At 44.4% G+C, this 13,551-nt stretch overlaps 1 protein-coding gene and 1 long non-coding RNA gene across 2 annotated transcripts in view; one reads left to right on the top strand and one right to left on the bottom strand.

The window, feature by feature from the left end:
- The window catches only part of LOC144901726 (uncharacterized), a 9,862-nt gene extending 7,640 nt beyond the window's left edge, over positions 1-2,222 (bottom strand). The window contains exon 1 of the long non-coding RNA XR_013629797.1: positions 561-2,222. This is a non-coding gene — a long non-coding RNA (uncharacterized LOC144901726). The remainder of the gene's footprint in view (positions 1-560) is intronic.
- Positions 1-13,551, top strand: part of LOC131131993 (disheveled-associated activator of morphogenesis 1-like) — a 16,507-nt gene extending 2,956 nt beyond the window's left edge. Inside the window, exons 6-26 of the mRNA XM_058077100.2 lie at positions 637-856; positions 947-1,060; positions 1,391-1,501; positions 2,074-2,177; positions 2,256-2,322; positions 2,418-2,535; positions 2,648-2,786; positions 3,329-3,387; positions 3,780-3,967; positions 5,616-5,861; positions 6,926-7,033; positions 7,124-7,221; positions 8,360-8,444; positions 8,508-8,614; positions 9,235-9,323; positions 9,443-9,611; positions 12,038-12,145; positions 12,594-12,654; positions 12,741-12,875; positions 12,938-13,108; positions 13,176-13,551. Coding sequence (XP_057933083.2) covers positions 637-856; positions 947-1,060; positions 1,391-1,501; positions 2,074-2,177; positions 2,256-2,322; positions 2,418-2,535; positions 2,648-2,786; positions 3,329-3,387; positions 3,780-3,967; positions 5,616-5,861; positions 6,926-7,033; positions 7,124-7,221; positions 8,360-8,444; positions 8,508-8,614; positions 9,235-9,323; positions 9,443-9,611; positions 12,038-12,145; positions 12,594-12,654; positions 12,741-12,875; positions 12,938-13,108; positions 13,176-13,379 — 2,701 coding nt within the window. The 3' untranslated portion in view covers positions 13,380-13,551. The remainder of the gene's footprint in view (positions 1-636; positions 857-946; positions 1,061-1,390; positions 1,502-2,073; positions 2,178-2,255; positions 2,323-2,417; positions 2,536-2,647; positions 2,787-3,328; positions 3,388-3,779; positions 3,968-5,615; positions 5,862-6,925; positions 7,034-7,123; positions 7,222-8,359; positions 8,445-8,507; positions 8,615-9,234; positions 9,324-9,442; positions 9,612-12,037; positions 12,146-12,593; positions 12,655-12,740; positions 12,876-12,937; positions 13,109-13,175) is intronic.

Raw genomic sequence — 13,551 nt, 5'->3', positions numbered from 1 at the left:
ACTACATATGTAGGCTACATACATAGGCTACATACGTCAGCTACATACGTAGGCTACATTCGTATGCTACATACGTAGGCTACATACGCAGGCTACATACGCAGGCTACATATGTCAGCTACATACGTACGCTACATATGTAGGCTACATATGTAGGCTACATACATACGCTACATACATACGCTACATACGTCAGCTACATACGTCAGCTACATGTCAGCTACATACGTACGCTACATATGTAGGCTACATACATATGCTACATACGTCAGCTACACATGTCAGCTACATAGTACATATGCTACATATATAGTATGTAGGCTACATACATACGCTACATATGTAGGCTACATATGTACATTGGCTACATACATAGACTACATATATACGCAACATACGTAGGCTACAGCGTAGTATGTAGGCTACGTTCGTCTGCTACATACGTCTGCTACACACGTATGCTACTTACATAGGCTACATACATACGCTACTTACATAGGCTACTTACATACGCTACTTACATAGGCTACTTACATAGGCTACTTACATAGGCTACTTACATCAGCTACATATGTCGGTGACCTGATGCAGTCTGCGAGTGATTCTGAATTGATCCCTCTGCTTGATCTCCACCAGATTCGTAACAAGGTTCATGGACTTAGATGGCCTATCCTGTATCCTGGACTTTCTCAAGTCCATGGACTACGAGACGGCTGAGTCCCAGATCCACACGTCTCTGATCGGATGCATGAAGGCTCTGATGAACAATTCCCAGGGCAGAGCTCACGTCTTGGAGCACAGCGAGAGCATCAACATCATTGCACAAAGTCTCAGCACCGAAAACATGAAGACCAAGGTACCATAGCGTCATGCTACTACTAGCTGTGATGAAATAATACTACAATTATAATACTACAATACTACAATCTGCCGTCTTCTTCTCCAGGTTGCTGTCTTAGAGATCCTGGGGGCGGTGTGCCTGGTGCCTGGGGGCCATAAGAAAGTCCTCGAGGCCATGCTGCACTACCAGACCTTTGCCTCAGAGAGAACACGCTTTCAGGTCCGAGTCCTTCTTCTTTTGATATATTAGGGTCTCCGAATAAGGGTCTACGGTTTATTGAGGAACCCTCATACGTGTAGCTTGATATGACTTCAACATGCATGAGAAATATTGTTGGGAACGTTCATAGTCAAACTTTGAGATCATTTTCAGATCACAGCTTTGTTTTCATGTGGTGTGAGTGTTGAACTCTGGTTGTGCTACGTGAGTGTGTGTAATATGTAAAAACAGACATATGGATGAAATACAAATACTGCAGCTTGTTTTGGTAGAAACTTGGAGACTACTGCTCCATCACTTATTAGGGGGACTTTTTCGTTTTGTTTGCAGACCCTCGTGACAGACTTGGACAGATCCACAGGCCGCTACAGGGATGAAGTCAGTCTGAAGACGGCCATCATGTCCTTAATCAATGCGCTGCTCAGCCAAGGACCAGGAGAGGTCAGGATGCATCGGATTTGGCAACATGATATTACATCTTGTATTGTATATATGGTACAGTATACTGTATGTACTGCGACGCCTTGATTAACATCATGAATCTGTTCGTGTTGTCCTAACAATGCTAGCACATGCAAGATTGCTAAAGATCATTCATTCATTTTCTACCGCTTTTCCTCACGAGGGTTGCGGGGGGTGCTGGAGCCTATCCCAGCTGTCTTGGGGCGAGAGGCGGGGTCCACCCTGGACTGGTGGCCAGCCAATCACAGGGCACATATAGACAAACAACCATTCACACTCACATTCATACTTATGGACAATTTGGAGTCGCTAATTAGCCTAGCATGTTTTTGGAATGTGGGAGGAAACCGGAGTACCCGGAAAAATGAAAACCCACACATGCACGGGGAAGAATTGAACCCTGGTTTCCTAGCTGTGAGGTCTGTGTGCTAACCACTCGACCGCCGTAACGCCAAACATTTAGCAAAAATGTGTTCTTTAACCAAAAAAGATGCTATCCGAGACGGACCTTAACCAAGGTACTACTGGATATCCCGTGTGTGTGTGTGCAGGCCAGTATGGAGTTCCGTACGCACTTGCGATACGAGTTCCTGATGTTGGGCATTCAGCCGGTTATTGATAAACTTCGCCGCCATGACAACGCCACCTTGGACAGGTAACGTAAGCGCTGAAAGATCTCGTGAAGGTAGGTGTGCACAAGCTTCTCACATTCCGTGGTCGTTTTTTCGCTCAGACATCTGGACTTCTTTGAAATGTTGAGGAACGAGGACGAGCTTCTGCTGTCCAAGCGCTTCGATCTTGTAAGTCGTTCCGACCAACATTGCGTCAACGTTTGCGACATTGAAGCGATTTCGTTTTGTTACGGAGTCCACCGTCGTCTGTGGTCATGTTCCAGGTTCACGTCGAAACCAAAAGCGCCAGCCAGATGTTTGAGCTCATCAGGAAACGACTAAACCACACAGAAGCGTATCCTCACCTGCTCTCCGCTCTGCAGCATTGCCTCATGATGCCGTGTAAGGCTCACACAACGTTTGATGCCAATTCAGGAATTCCATGCTAGTACCGATCAACTGGAACGTCGATGGCGGGCATATCGTAAGTCTTCCCCGGTGTGCTGTGTTCCAGTTAAGCAAAACAGGACCACGGTTCAGTACTGGGTGCTGTTGGATCGGATCGTTCAGCAGATGGTTCTACAAACAGACAAAGGAGAAAATCCAGATGTTGCTCCCCTGGAAAACTTCAACGTTAAAAACATTGTTAGCATGTAAGTAGCATCAGTATGTTCTATTGTACCTTTCTTCACAAAATGACACCCGCCACTCTTATTTTGATGGAAAACGGAACGTTAAGACGGATGAAATTTGATCATGATTGAAGGTTGGAGTCCAGGTGAGGAGATACCAACAGACACGGAAGCTCTAAAGCTGTGTCCACATTAACACGGACACTTGAAAAATGATTTTTAAATGTTCTCCTGGGAAGAAATGCATGATGGGAGAAAGTTACTGCTACTGTATCGGTATTGTATTTCTTGTATTTCTTATTTCTTACAATGTGAGTGTTAAGTTGCTGTGTGATGATGTTTAGCCTTCGATTTGAGATGACACCGTGAGCCAGACTGTTATGTTGCGTACTGACTGACTTGTGAGCGGCACAGTATTTATACAATCGGTAGTACTTCTGCATTAAAGGAAATGCAGTATTTGACGTGATAATAAAAAAAAGACAATTACATGATAAAAATATGCTATAAAAAACAAGCCAGTTTCCATGTCTTAGCCGGTCTCCTTATGTTTGGATCCGTAGGCTGGTCAAGGAAAATGAAGTCAAGCAATGGAAAGACCAAGCAGACTCCATGAGGAAAGGTAAGAAAGGTGTTGCGCAACTCTAATTGTGCTACGTGAGTGTTGTCCTGAATGCCTGTTGTCCTATGAGACCTTATCTCCCAGTATGGAGTACCATTACACCTCTAGCACCGCCCCACTAAACGCCAAAGATCATGGCCTGATGAGGTCCACATAGGATCCAGTCCAGTTGGGATCATCTTCAGGTCCCAACTGGACATCTTGGAATCATGAACCCGAGGTCACATGACCAAAATGTAAATAGTAGGCGTGGCAAGAGTAGCCCCTCCTAGTTTCTTACAATAACGTTATGAAACTGGATTTGGTCAGATGTCCATCTTAGCAGTAGAACCTTCTTCTTGTTCTCAGCAACCTCCAGCCCACGGACATTCATGGTCTCCTCTTGTCTCCAGATCACCAGGAGCTGAAGCAGCGTTTTGAAAAGAAAGAAAGGGAATGTGAGACCAGGAATAAGGAGAAAGAAGACATGCTGGCCATGCTCAACAAGCTGAAGGACAAACTGGAGCGAGAGAGCAACGACCACAAACAAGCCAAACAACAACTGGCGGAAATGTCCGCTCGGCTGCAGCACATCAGCTCCGTATGTTCCCAACTTCCATGCCGGAGATGAAGCCAATGTGTCTTTGATATTCCATGGAAATATGGAATGCTATCATTGCCGTGGAGCTGAATCATTGGCAAAACCATACCTTCATTTTGTCACGTAAAGATCGGCTCGCATGGACGGAAGTTGTCCATATCCATTGGGAATGCGTTCGTTGGGAATCCATTTGTTGGCAATGCGTTCGTTGGGAATGTGTTTGTTGGGAATGTGTTCATTGGGAATGCATTCGTTGGGAATGCGTTCGTTGGGAATCTGTTCGTTAGGAATGCGTTTGTTGGGAATGTGTTTGTTGGGAATGCATCCGTTGGGAATGTGTCTGTTGGGAATGCGTCCGTTGGGAATGCATCTGTTGGGAATGCGTCCGTTTGGAATGCGTCCGTTGGGAATGCGTCTGTTGGGAATCCGTTCATTGGGAATCCGTTTGTTGGGAATCCGTTTGTTGGGAATCTGTTTGTTGGGAATGCGTTAGTTGGGAATCTGTTCATTGGGAATACGTTCGTTGGGAATCCGTTCATTGGGAATGCGTTTGTTGGCAATCTGTTCATTGGGAATGCATTCATTGGCAATCTGTTCATTGGGAATGCATTCATTGGGAATGCGTTTGTTGGGAATGCGTTTATTGGGAATGCGTTAGTTGGGAATCTGTTCATTGGGAATACGTTTGTTGGGAATCCGTTCATTGGGAATGCGTTTGTTGGCAATCTGTTCATTGGGAATGCATTCATTGGGAATGCGTTTGTTGGGAATCTGTTCATTGGGAATGCGTTCGTTGGGAATCCATTTGTTGGGAATTTGTTCATTGGGAATGCGTTTGTTGGGAATCTGTTCATTGGGAATGCGTTGGTTGGGTATGCGTTTGTTGGGAATCTGTTGATTGGGAATGTGTTCGTTGGGAATCTGTTCATTGGGAATGCATTCGTTGGGAATCTGTTCATTGGGAATGCGTTTGTTGGAATCTGTTCATTGGGAATGCATTCATTGGGAATGCATTCGTTGGGAATGCGTTTGTTGGGAATCTGTTCGTTGGGAATGTGTTCGTTGGGAATCCATTGATTGGGAATGCGTTCATTGGGAATCATCATTTGGAATAATAGCAATTGGCCCACGGATATGAGATATCAGGCTATTTCTTTTCTTCAGCTTTTCTTCCCGATTCTTAGGAGACGTTTATTCCCAAATGTGTTGGAGCGCTGGGCTCGATCACCAATGAGGATCTTGATGAAAGATCCCAGGATGGTAGAACAGTTGCTGTGGACAGTGAAACCTAAGCACGAGTTCCCGTCGTGTGAAAGTTACGTTGGTGTGCCGGAGAGACAGAGAAGAGTTTTCCATATGTCTGCCAGTGTTGGGCCATTTTAGTTGTGCTACGTGAGTGTATCCCGAAGTAGAGGTTATTAAACCGACGGGTCGCTCAGCTAAAGCTGTCCGTTTTCCCTTCGATATCGATATTGCCATGCAAGTGATGACATCCACACAGCAACAATCTTTGGAGCTCAGCATGTGGCGTTTCGCATCCCAAAATGTCGGCATTTTGGGGGCGTGTACATGAGTATTTGAAAAGATGGATGCGTTTACTCTATTGAGTACTTTAAACACGCTGTACGTATTTCATTGTACTCATCAGACAGTCCAAGTTCCTGGGGGCCCTCCCGTGACTCCTGGAAGCGTGGTTCCTCCTGTTCCTCCGTCAGCGCTGCCCCCGCCGCCCCCTCCACCGGGGGCCCCTCCAGCTTTTGGCATGGCCCCATTTGCACCACCTCCTCCTCCCCCTCCTCCTCCACCTGGGGCTCCTCTAGGAAGTACCAAGCAGAAGAATATTCCCCGGTCGTCAAATCCACTCAAGTCATTTAACTGGAGCAAAATACCCGAGGTACGTGCTACTACACTTGCTAGTACTAGTACTAGTACATATTTGACATATACAGTACTAGATACTGTATCATAGCACCAAAACATGTCAAAAGGTCCATGTTGAGTCGGTCATGTGGTTACGTTTCTTATGTTACCTTTGAAACATGAAGGTCCATGACCTCATGCTGATGTAGAAGGCCAGGTCCTGGTCAGGCCAGGTCCTGGTCAGGTCAGGTCAGGTCAGGTCAGGTCCTGGTCAGTTCCTGGTCAGGTCAGGTCCTGGTCAGGTCCTGGTCAGGTCCTGGTCAGGTCCTGGTCAGGTCCTGGTCAGGTCAGGTCCTGGTCAGTTCCTGGTCAGTTCCTGGTCAGTTCCTGGTCAGATCAGGTCGGGTCCTGGTAAGGTCCTGTTAAGGTCCTGTTAAGGTCCTGGTCAGGTCCTGGTCAGTTCCTGGTCAGTTCCTGGTCAGGTCCTGGTCAGTTCCTGGTCAGTTCCTGGTCAGTTCCTGGTCCGGTCAGGTCCTGGTCAGTTCCTGGTCAGTTCCTGGTCAGTTCCTGGTCAGTTCCTGGTCAGTTCCTGGTCCGGTCAGGTCCTGGTCAGTTCCTGGTCAGTTCCTGGTCAGTTCCTGGTCAGTTCCTGGTCAGTTCCTGGTCAGTTCCTGGTCAGGTCAGGTCCTGTTAAGGTCCTGTTAAGGTCCTGTTAAGGTCTTGTTAAGGTCCTGGTCAGGTCAGGGTCAGGGTCAGGGTCAGGGTCAGGGTCAGGGTCAGGTCCTGATCAGGTCCTGGTCAGGTCAGGTCCTGGTCTTGGCGTTTAGAAGCTCTGGTATGGTCGGTTCTCGCCCAGAGTCACCAGTGAATGGGCTCAGTAGTTAGCTGCAGTGGAAAAGGGGTACCACAGGGGGGCGCCCAAGCAGGGAATTTTCCCGAGGGGGGGGAAGCATCATGAAGAACTGAATTTTAAAAAGTCCAAATCTTTCAAACCCAAAAAGGGGGACTCGTCACGTGTTTGGTGTATTTCATTCGTTATGAGGACGAGTGGATGACAAAACGATTTTTTTCTGTATTGAATCTTCTTCTTCTTCTCAGAGCAAAATTGAAGGCACCATTTGGACGGAAATTGACGATCTGAAGGTGTTCCAAGTTGTTGATCTGGATGAATTTCAGCGGACCTTCTCAGCCTACCAGAGGCCACAGGTGGCTTGACACCATTATGGAACTTGGCATCTAAGGGTGCTTTTCTACATCTACATTCTACATCAAGCATGGACTTCTACTTGCTCACAGAAAGAAAGCGTAGATGATGCTGCCGCCGCCAGGAGAGTGAAGGAGCTTTCCGTCATCGATGGTCGTAGAGCACAGAACTGCAACATTCTACTGTCAAGGTCAGTGGGGGATATCAAGGTTAAAGAGCCTTGGCCATCGCTTCCTCCTAAGTTCTTGGTGGGTTCCTCAGTAACTACTCATTAGTTCCTCAGTAGTTCTTCATTGGTTCCTCATTAGTTCCTCAATAGCTCCTCAATAGTTCATTAGTTCCCCATTAGTTCCCCATTAGTTCCTCAATAGTTCTTCATTGGTTCCTCAATAGTTCCTGATTAGCTCCTCAATAGTTCGTCAATAGTTCCTCAATAGTATTTCATTAGTTCCTCATTAGTTCCTCATTAGTTCCTCAATACTTCCTCATTAGTTCCTCAATAGTTCCTCAATAGTTCCTCATTAGTTCTTCATTAGTTCTTCATTAGTTCTTCATTAGTTCCTCAATAGTTCCTCAATAGTTCCTCAATAGTTCCTCAATAGTTCCTCAATAGTTCCTCATTAGTTCCTCATTAGTTCTTCAATAGTTCTTCAATAGTTCCTCAATAGTTCTTCATTAGTCCTCAATAGTTCCTCATTAGTTCCTCATTAGTTCCTCATTAGTTCTTCATTAGTTCCTCATTAGTTCCTCATTAGTTCTTCAATAGTTCTTCAATAGTTCTTCAATAGTTCCTCATTAGTTCCTCAATAGTTCCTCAATAGTTCCTCATTAGTTCCTCATTAGTTCTTCAATAGTTCTTCAATAGTTCTTCAATAGTTCCTCATTAGTTCCTCATTAGTTCTTCATTAGTTCTTCATTAGTTCTTCATTAGTTCCTCATTAGTTCCTCATTAGTTCTTCAATAGTTCTTCAATAGTTCTTCAATAGTTCCTCATTAGTTCCTCATTAGTTCCTCAATAGTTCCTCATTAGTTCTTCATTAGTTCCTCATTAGTTCCTCAATAGTTCCTCATTAGTTCCTCAATAGTTCCTCAATAGTTCCTCATTAGTTCTTTAGTAACTACTCTAAATGCATGAGCCTTGGCCATCGCTTCCTCCTTAGTTCTTGGTGGGTTCCTCAGTAACTACTCATTAGTTCTCCAGTAACTACTCTAAATGCGTGTGCCTCGGTTCCTCGTTACTGAGGAAGACATGAAGAACTAAGGACTGTATTTTTGTGTGGATGAATCTTCTGTGAGGTCGATCCTGGAACTCGATGTTGTCGTTCCAGACTTAAACTGACCAATGAGGAAATTCGCTCCGCGGTCCTGTCCATGGATGCACAGGAAGATCTGCCGAAGGACATGCTGGAGCAGGTAACGTAGCTCCGTGATGGTCCTAAGATCTTTCTCACCAAACATCTGCTCTGTGTCGTGAAGCTCCTGAAGTTTGTTCCGGAGAAGAGCGACATCGAGCTGTTGGAGGACCACAAGCATGAACTGGAGCGTATGGCCAAACCGGACCGCTTCCTGTATGACATGAGCAGGTGAGAACATTTTAGAAGTGTTTGACCTTTGACCCCTGCCCCCAGGAAAATGACACCCATCATGCTTCAATCACACGTGATCATCTTTCCAAATAGATGATCTATGACCTCCCAAATGATTACCATTCCTTATTTCTAAATGTTTATAGTTGGAATATGGAACATCCGTGTAGGACGTTCAAGGTCGCTGTTAGATGACCTTTAAGTCCTCAAGACTTAAGAAGCGACTTTTAATGGAGCACGGCATGACGTTCTCCATGAAGTGGAAGAGCCTGGAGGAGCGTAGCGTGCCCAAGTTACCTTCCAAATGTGGAAGGAAAAACGCCACAAAAAGCCGTCTGCTTTCCTTTTTTGTTGGGAGCTGATATTTCCCTGAAACTATTAAATTGCTGATTGCTAAAGAACAGAAAAGGGTAGAAAGACAGGGTTTGATGTTTACTAACCATGGAATAAAATACCGTGTGTGCCTTGAAAAACCGTCCAAATGGTCTAAATGGGAAAATACCGAAAGGGGCGGGGCGGGGCGGGGCGTCCGGCGTTGAAGGAGTTGATGGCGTCCATACAGTACTGGCATTGCTATTTGAGTCCGCTAATACTCTTGTCTGATTGGTCCCCTCTAGAATCAACCACTACCAACAAAGACTTTTGTCTCTTGACTTTAAGAAGAAGTTTGCTGAAAGAGTCGCCGACATCAAACCCAAAATCCAAGGTACCGCAAAACGAAAGGAATCGATTGGAAAATCGTTTGTTCTTGGAGTCACAACTCAGAGACGTTTGTTGATGGTCTATGACGCCCCCCCCCAAACCCCGCCATGTTTGCCTTTTCAGCTCTATGTCTTGCATCCAGGGAGGTCATGAGGAGCGGACGTCTCCGTCAACTGTTGGAGGTGGTTCTAGCCTTTGGGAACTACATGAACAAAGGGCAGCGAGGAAATGCTTACGGATTTAAAGTCTCTAGTCTGAACAAGATCGCTGACACCAAGTCAAGTATCGACAAGTATGGCTGACGCGCTGATAATCGACTAACTGGTCATTTAGACGTGCTACTCCACGCTAATTGCTTCTCATAGAAAGCTTTAGCCACACAATGCCAGTTGCACAACACTTAGATACGACCCGCGCAGCGTCGATATTGTCATCGACTGGAGTTTTCATACCGTTTGTCAACTTTGATGATCGCATGATCTTTGAGTCCTAGTCCGATATGCACACGGCCCAAAGAACCAGGAAGAAACGCCTTTGCAGATGTTTGACCTGCCATTGGATGTGCTGACGTTATTTGTTGAATCCAACTACCAAGTTTACCAAGATTACCAAGATTACCAAGATTACCAAGTTTACCAAAATTACGTTTAACATTACCACGTTTACCAAGATTACCAAAATTACCAAGTTTACCAAGATTACCAAGTTTACCAAAATTACGTTTAACATTACCACGTTTACCAAGTTTAGCAAGATTGCCACGTTTACCAAGATTGCCACAGTTACCAAGATTACCATGTTTACCAAGATTACCATGTTTACCAAGTTTAGCAAGATTACCACATTTACCAAGATTGCCACGTTTACCAAGATTGCCACAGTTACCAAGATTACCATGTTTACCAAGATTACCATGTTTACCAAGATTACCATGTTTACCAAGTTTAGCAAGATTGCCACGTTTACCAAGATTGCCACGTTTACCAAGATTGCCACAGTTACCAAGATTACCATGTTTACCAAGATTACCATGTTTACCAAGATTACCACGTTTACCAAGTTTAGCAAGATTACCACATTTACCAAGATTGCCAAGTTTACCAAAATTACGTTTAACATTACCACGTTTACCAAGTTTAGCAAGATTACCATGTTTACCAAGATTACCATGTTTACCAAGATTACCATGTTTACCAAGATTACCACGTTTACCAAGTTTAGCAAGATTACCACATTTACCAAGATTGCCACGTTTACCAAGATTACCATGTTTACCAAGATTACCATGTTTACCAAGATTACCAAGTTCACCACATTTACCAAGATTACCAGCATTACCACATTTACCAAGTTTATCAAGATTACCACGTTTACCAAGATTACCACATTTACCAAGATTACCACGTTACCAAGATTACCGCGTTTACCAAGATGATCATGTTTACCACGTTTACCAAGATTACCACGTTTACCAAGTTTACCAAGATTACCACATTTACCAAGTTTGCCTAGATTACCAAGTTTACCAAGATTACCAAATTTACCAAGATTACCAAGTTTACCAAGATTACCACGTTATCCAAGACTACCATGTCTACCAAGACTACCACGATTACCAAGTTTACCATGATTACCAAATTTACCAAGACTACCAAGATTACCAACATTACCATGTTCACCAAGATTACCACGTTTACCAAGTTTGCCAAGACTACCACGTTTACCAAGACTACCACGATTACCAAGTTTACCACATTTACCAAGTTTATCAAGATTACCACGTTTACCAAGATTACCATGTTTACCAAGATTATCACGTTTACCAAGATTATCACGTTTACCAAGATTACCACGTTTACCAAGACTACCACGATTACCAAGTTTACCACGATTACCAAGTTTACCAAGACTACCAAGCTTACCAACATTACCACGTTTACCAAGTTTACCAAGATTACCACGTTTACCAAGATTACCACATTTACCAAGTTTATCAAGATTACCACGTTTACCAAGATGACCACATTTACCAAGATTACCGCGTTTGCCAAGATTATCACGTTTCCCAAGATTGCGAAGTTTACCAAGATTACCACGTTTACCAAGATTACCACGTTTACCAAGATTAGCACGTTTACCAAGATTACCACGTTTACCAAGATTACCACGTTTACCAAGATTACCACGTTTACCAAGATTACCACGTTTACCAAGATTACCACGTTTACCAAGATTACCACGTTTACCAAGATTACCATGTTTACCAAGATTACCATGTTTACCAAGTTTACCAAGATTACCACGTTTACCAAGATTACCACATTTACCAAGTTTATCAAGATTACCACGTTTACCAAGATGACCACATTTACCAAGATTACCGCGTTTGCCAAGATTATCACGTTTCCCAAGATTGCGAAGTTTACCAAGATTACCACGTTTACCAAGATTACCACATTTACCAAGATTAGCACGTTTACCAAGATTACCAAGTTTACCAAGATTACCACGTTTACCAAGATTACCATGTTTACCAAGATTACCACGTTTACCAAGATTACCACGTTTACCAAGATTACCACGTTTACCAAGATTACCATGTTTACCAAGATTACCATGTTTACCAAGTTTACCAAGATTACCACGTTTACCAAGTAAAGCGTACACAGATGCAATGAATGCAATGAATGCCTGAATGCGTGTCAACGTGTCTTGTAGGAACGTCACTCTGCTCAACTACATAGTCACTGTCCTGGAGAGGACCTTTCCCACGGTGGTGGCCCTCAGCCAAGACTTGCAAAATGTGCCGGTGGCTGCTAAAGTGAAGTAAGTACACAAGTACACAAGTACACAAATACACATTCAACCCATGCAGAGATAAAGGACGACTTTTTTCAATACATATCTATACAGAGTATCTATTGTAGTTTCTCAATGATATTTGAAGCCTTAAAGCATGCTATTTAGCTAACTAGTTAGCCTCCAGTTTATTTATTGTAAACTTATTATTGTAAATGGTTTCAAATGGAGTGGGCAAGGACACAGTAAGAAGCCAAAAACGTACCACTTCCACACTAAATGGGAGGAGAGCTTTTTTTCCCTTTTTTACCCTCCATGGCTGACTCCGTGTGCTAAGCTAAGGTAGCTTAGCAACCACAAAACATTCATTACTTACTTTTTAAAACACTAAATAGAGCGTGGGAGCGATGAAAACGTGATGTAGCCAAAACCATCCAGACTGTAGCAAACAAACTTTCCTTCCTGATCTTTTCAGCATGGCAGAGTTGGAGAAAGACGTCAACAATCTAAGATCCGGCATCAAAAGCGTTGAAGCTGTGAGAAAACACGCTTGTCATTTTTTGTCCGAGTAATACGACACACAACAACACCTAAAATGTGGGTCTGGTACACCCGTGTCCAGGAACTGGAGTACCAGCAGGCTCAGCCCTCCTTGGGTCCTGAGGATACCTTCGTTCCCGTGGTCAGGCAGTTCATCACCGTGGCGTCCTTCAGCTTCTCCGATGTTGAAGAGTCGTTTGGGGAAGCCAAGGAACTGGTGAGCTGAAACTCTTATGTCATGGCCGCCACCTCACATTCCCTCATCTCTCCTGGCTCCAGCTCGGCAAAGCATTCCGACACTTTGGAGAAGATGTGTCCAAGCTTCAGCCTGAGGAATTCTTTGGCATCTTCGACGCTTTCCTCTCCGCGTTTTCAGAGGCCAAGCAGGCCAACGACGACATCGCCAGACGAAAAGAGGAAGAGGAAAAACGGGCACTGCTGGAGGAAAAGGTGAGATGTTGAGATGTGAGATGAGACTTGATCCCGGAGAAATGACTGCAAAGTTTCTGTCCTGCAGATGAAGAAGGACCGGGAGCAGAAGGCTAAGAAAGCTCAAATTAACGTGGACGCAGAGGAGGGCGGTGAATTCGATGACTTGGTGTCCGCCCTTCGCTCCGGGGCGGTGTTCGATAAGGACCTTTCCAAAATGATTCGCAAAAAACATCGGCGGCCAGAAACCTCTGACAGCCGTGAGAGACCATCGGCAAAACTACATCAGTGATCACGGAGGACCCCATCGCCGCATCACGACCTTTCCCCGCCATTCTTCCACGACCTTCAGGACCATCAATTTCATTTCTGATCAAAATTTCTCCTCCAGGAATAAAAAAAAGTCTGGTACTGTGCCTGGGACGATATCGAATAAAGAACTCAATCACACAGTAAATGAAAAC

Source organism: Doryrhamphus excisus, linkage group LG14 (genome assembly GCF_037039965.1).
Source record: "Doryrhamphus excisus strain RoL-2023G ecotype Guam linkage group LG14, RoL_Dexc_Guam_v1.1, whole genome shotgun sequence".
Taxonomy (NCBI): domain Eukaryota; kingdom Metazoa; phylum Chordata; class Actinopteri; order Syngnathiformes; family Syngnathidae; genus Doryrhamphus; species Doryrhamphus excisus.
Note: the sequence above shows the minus strand (reverse complement) of the source record. Positions and strands in the feature narration are given on the sequence as shown.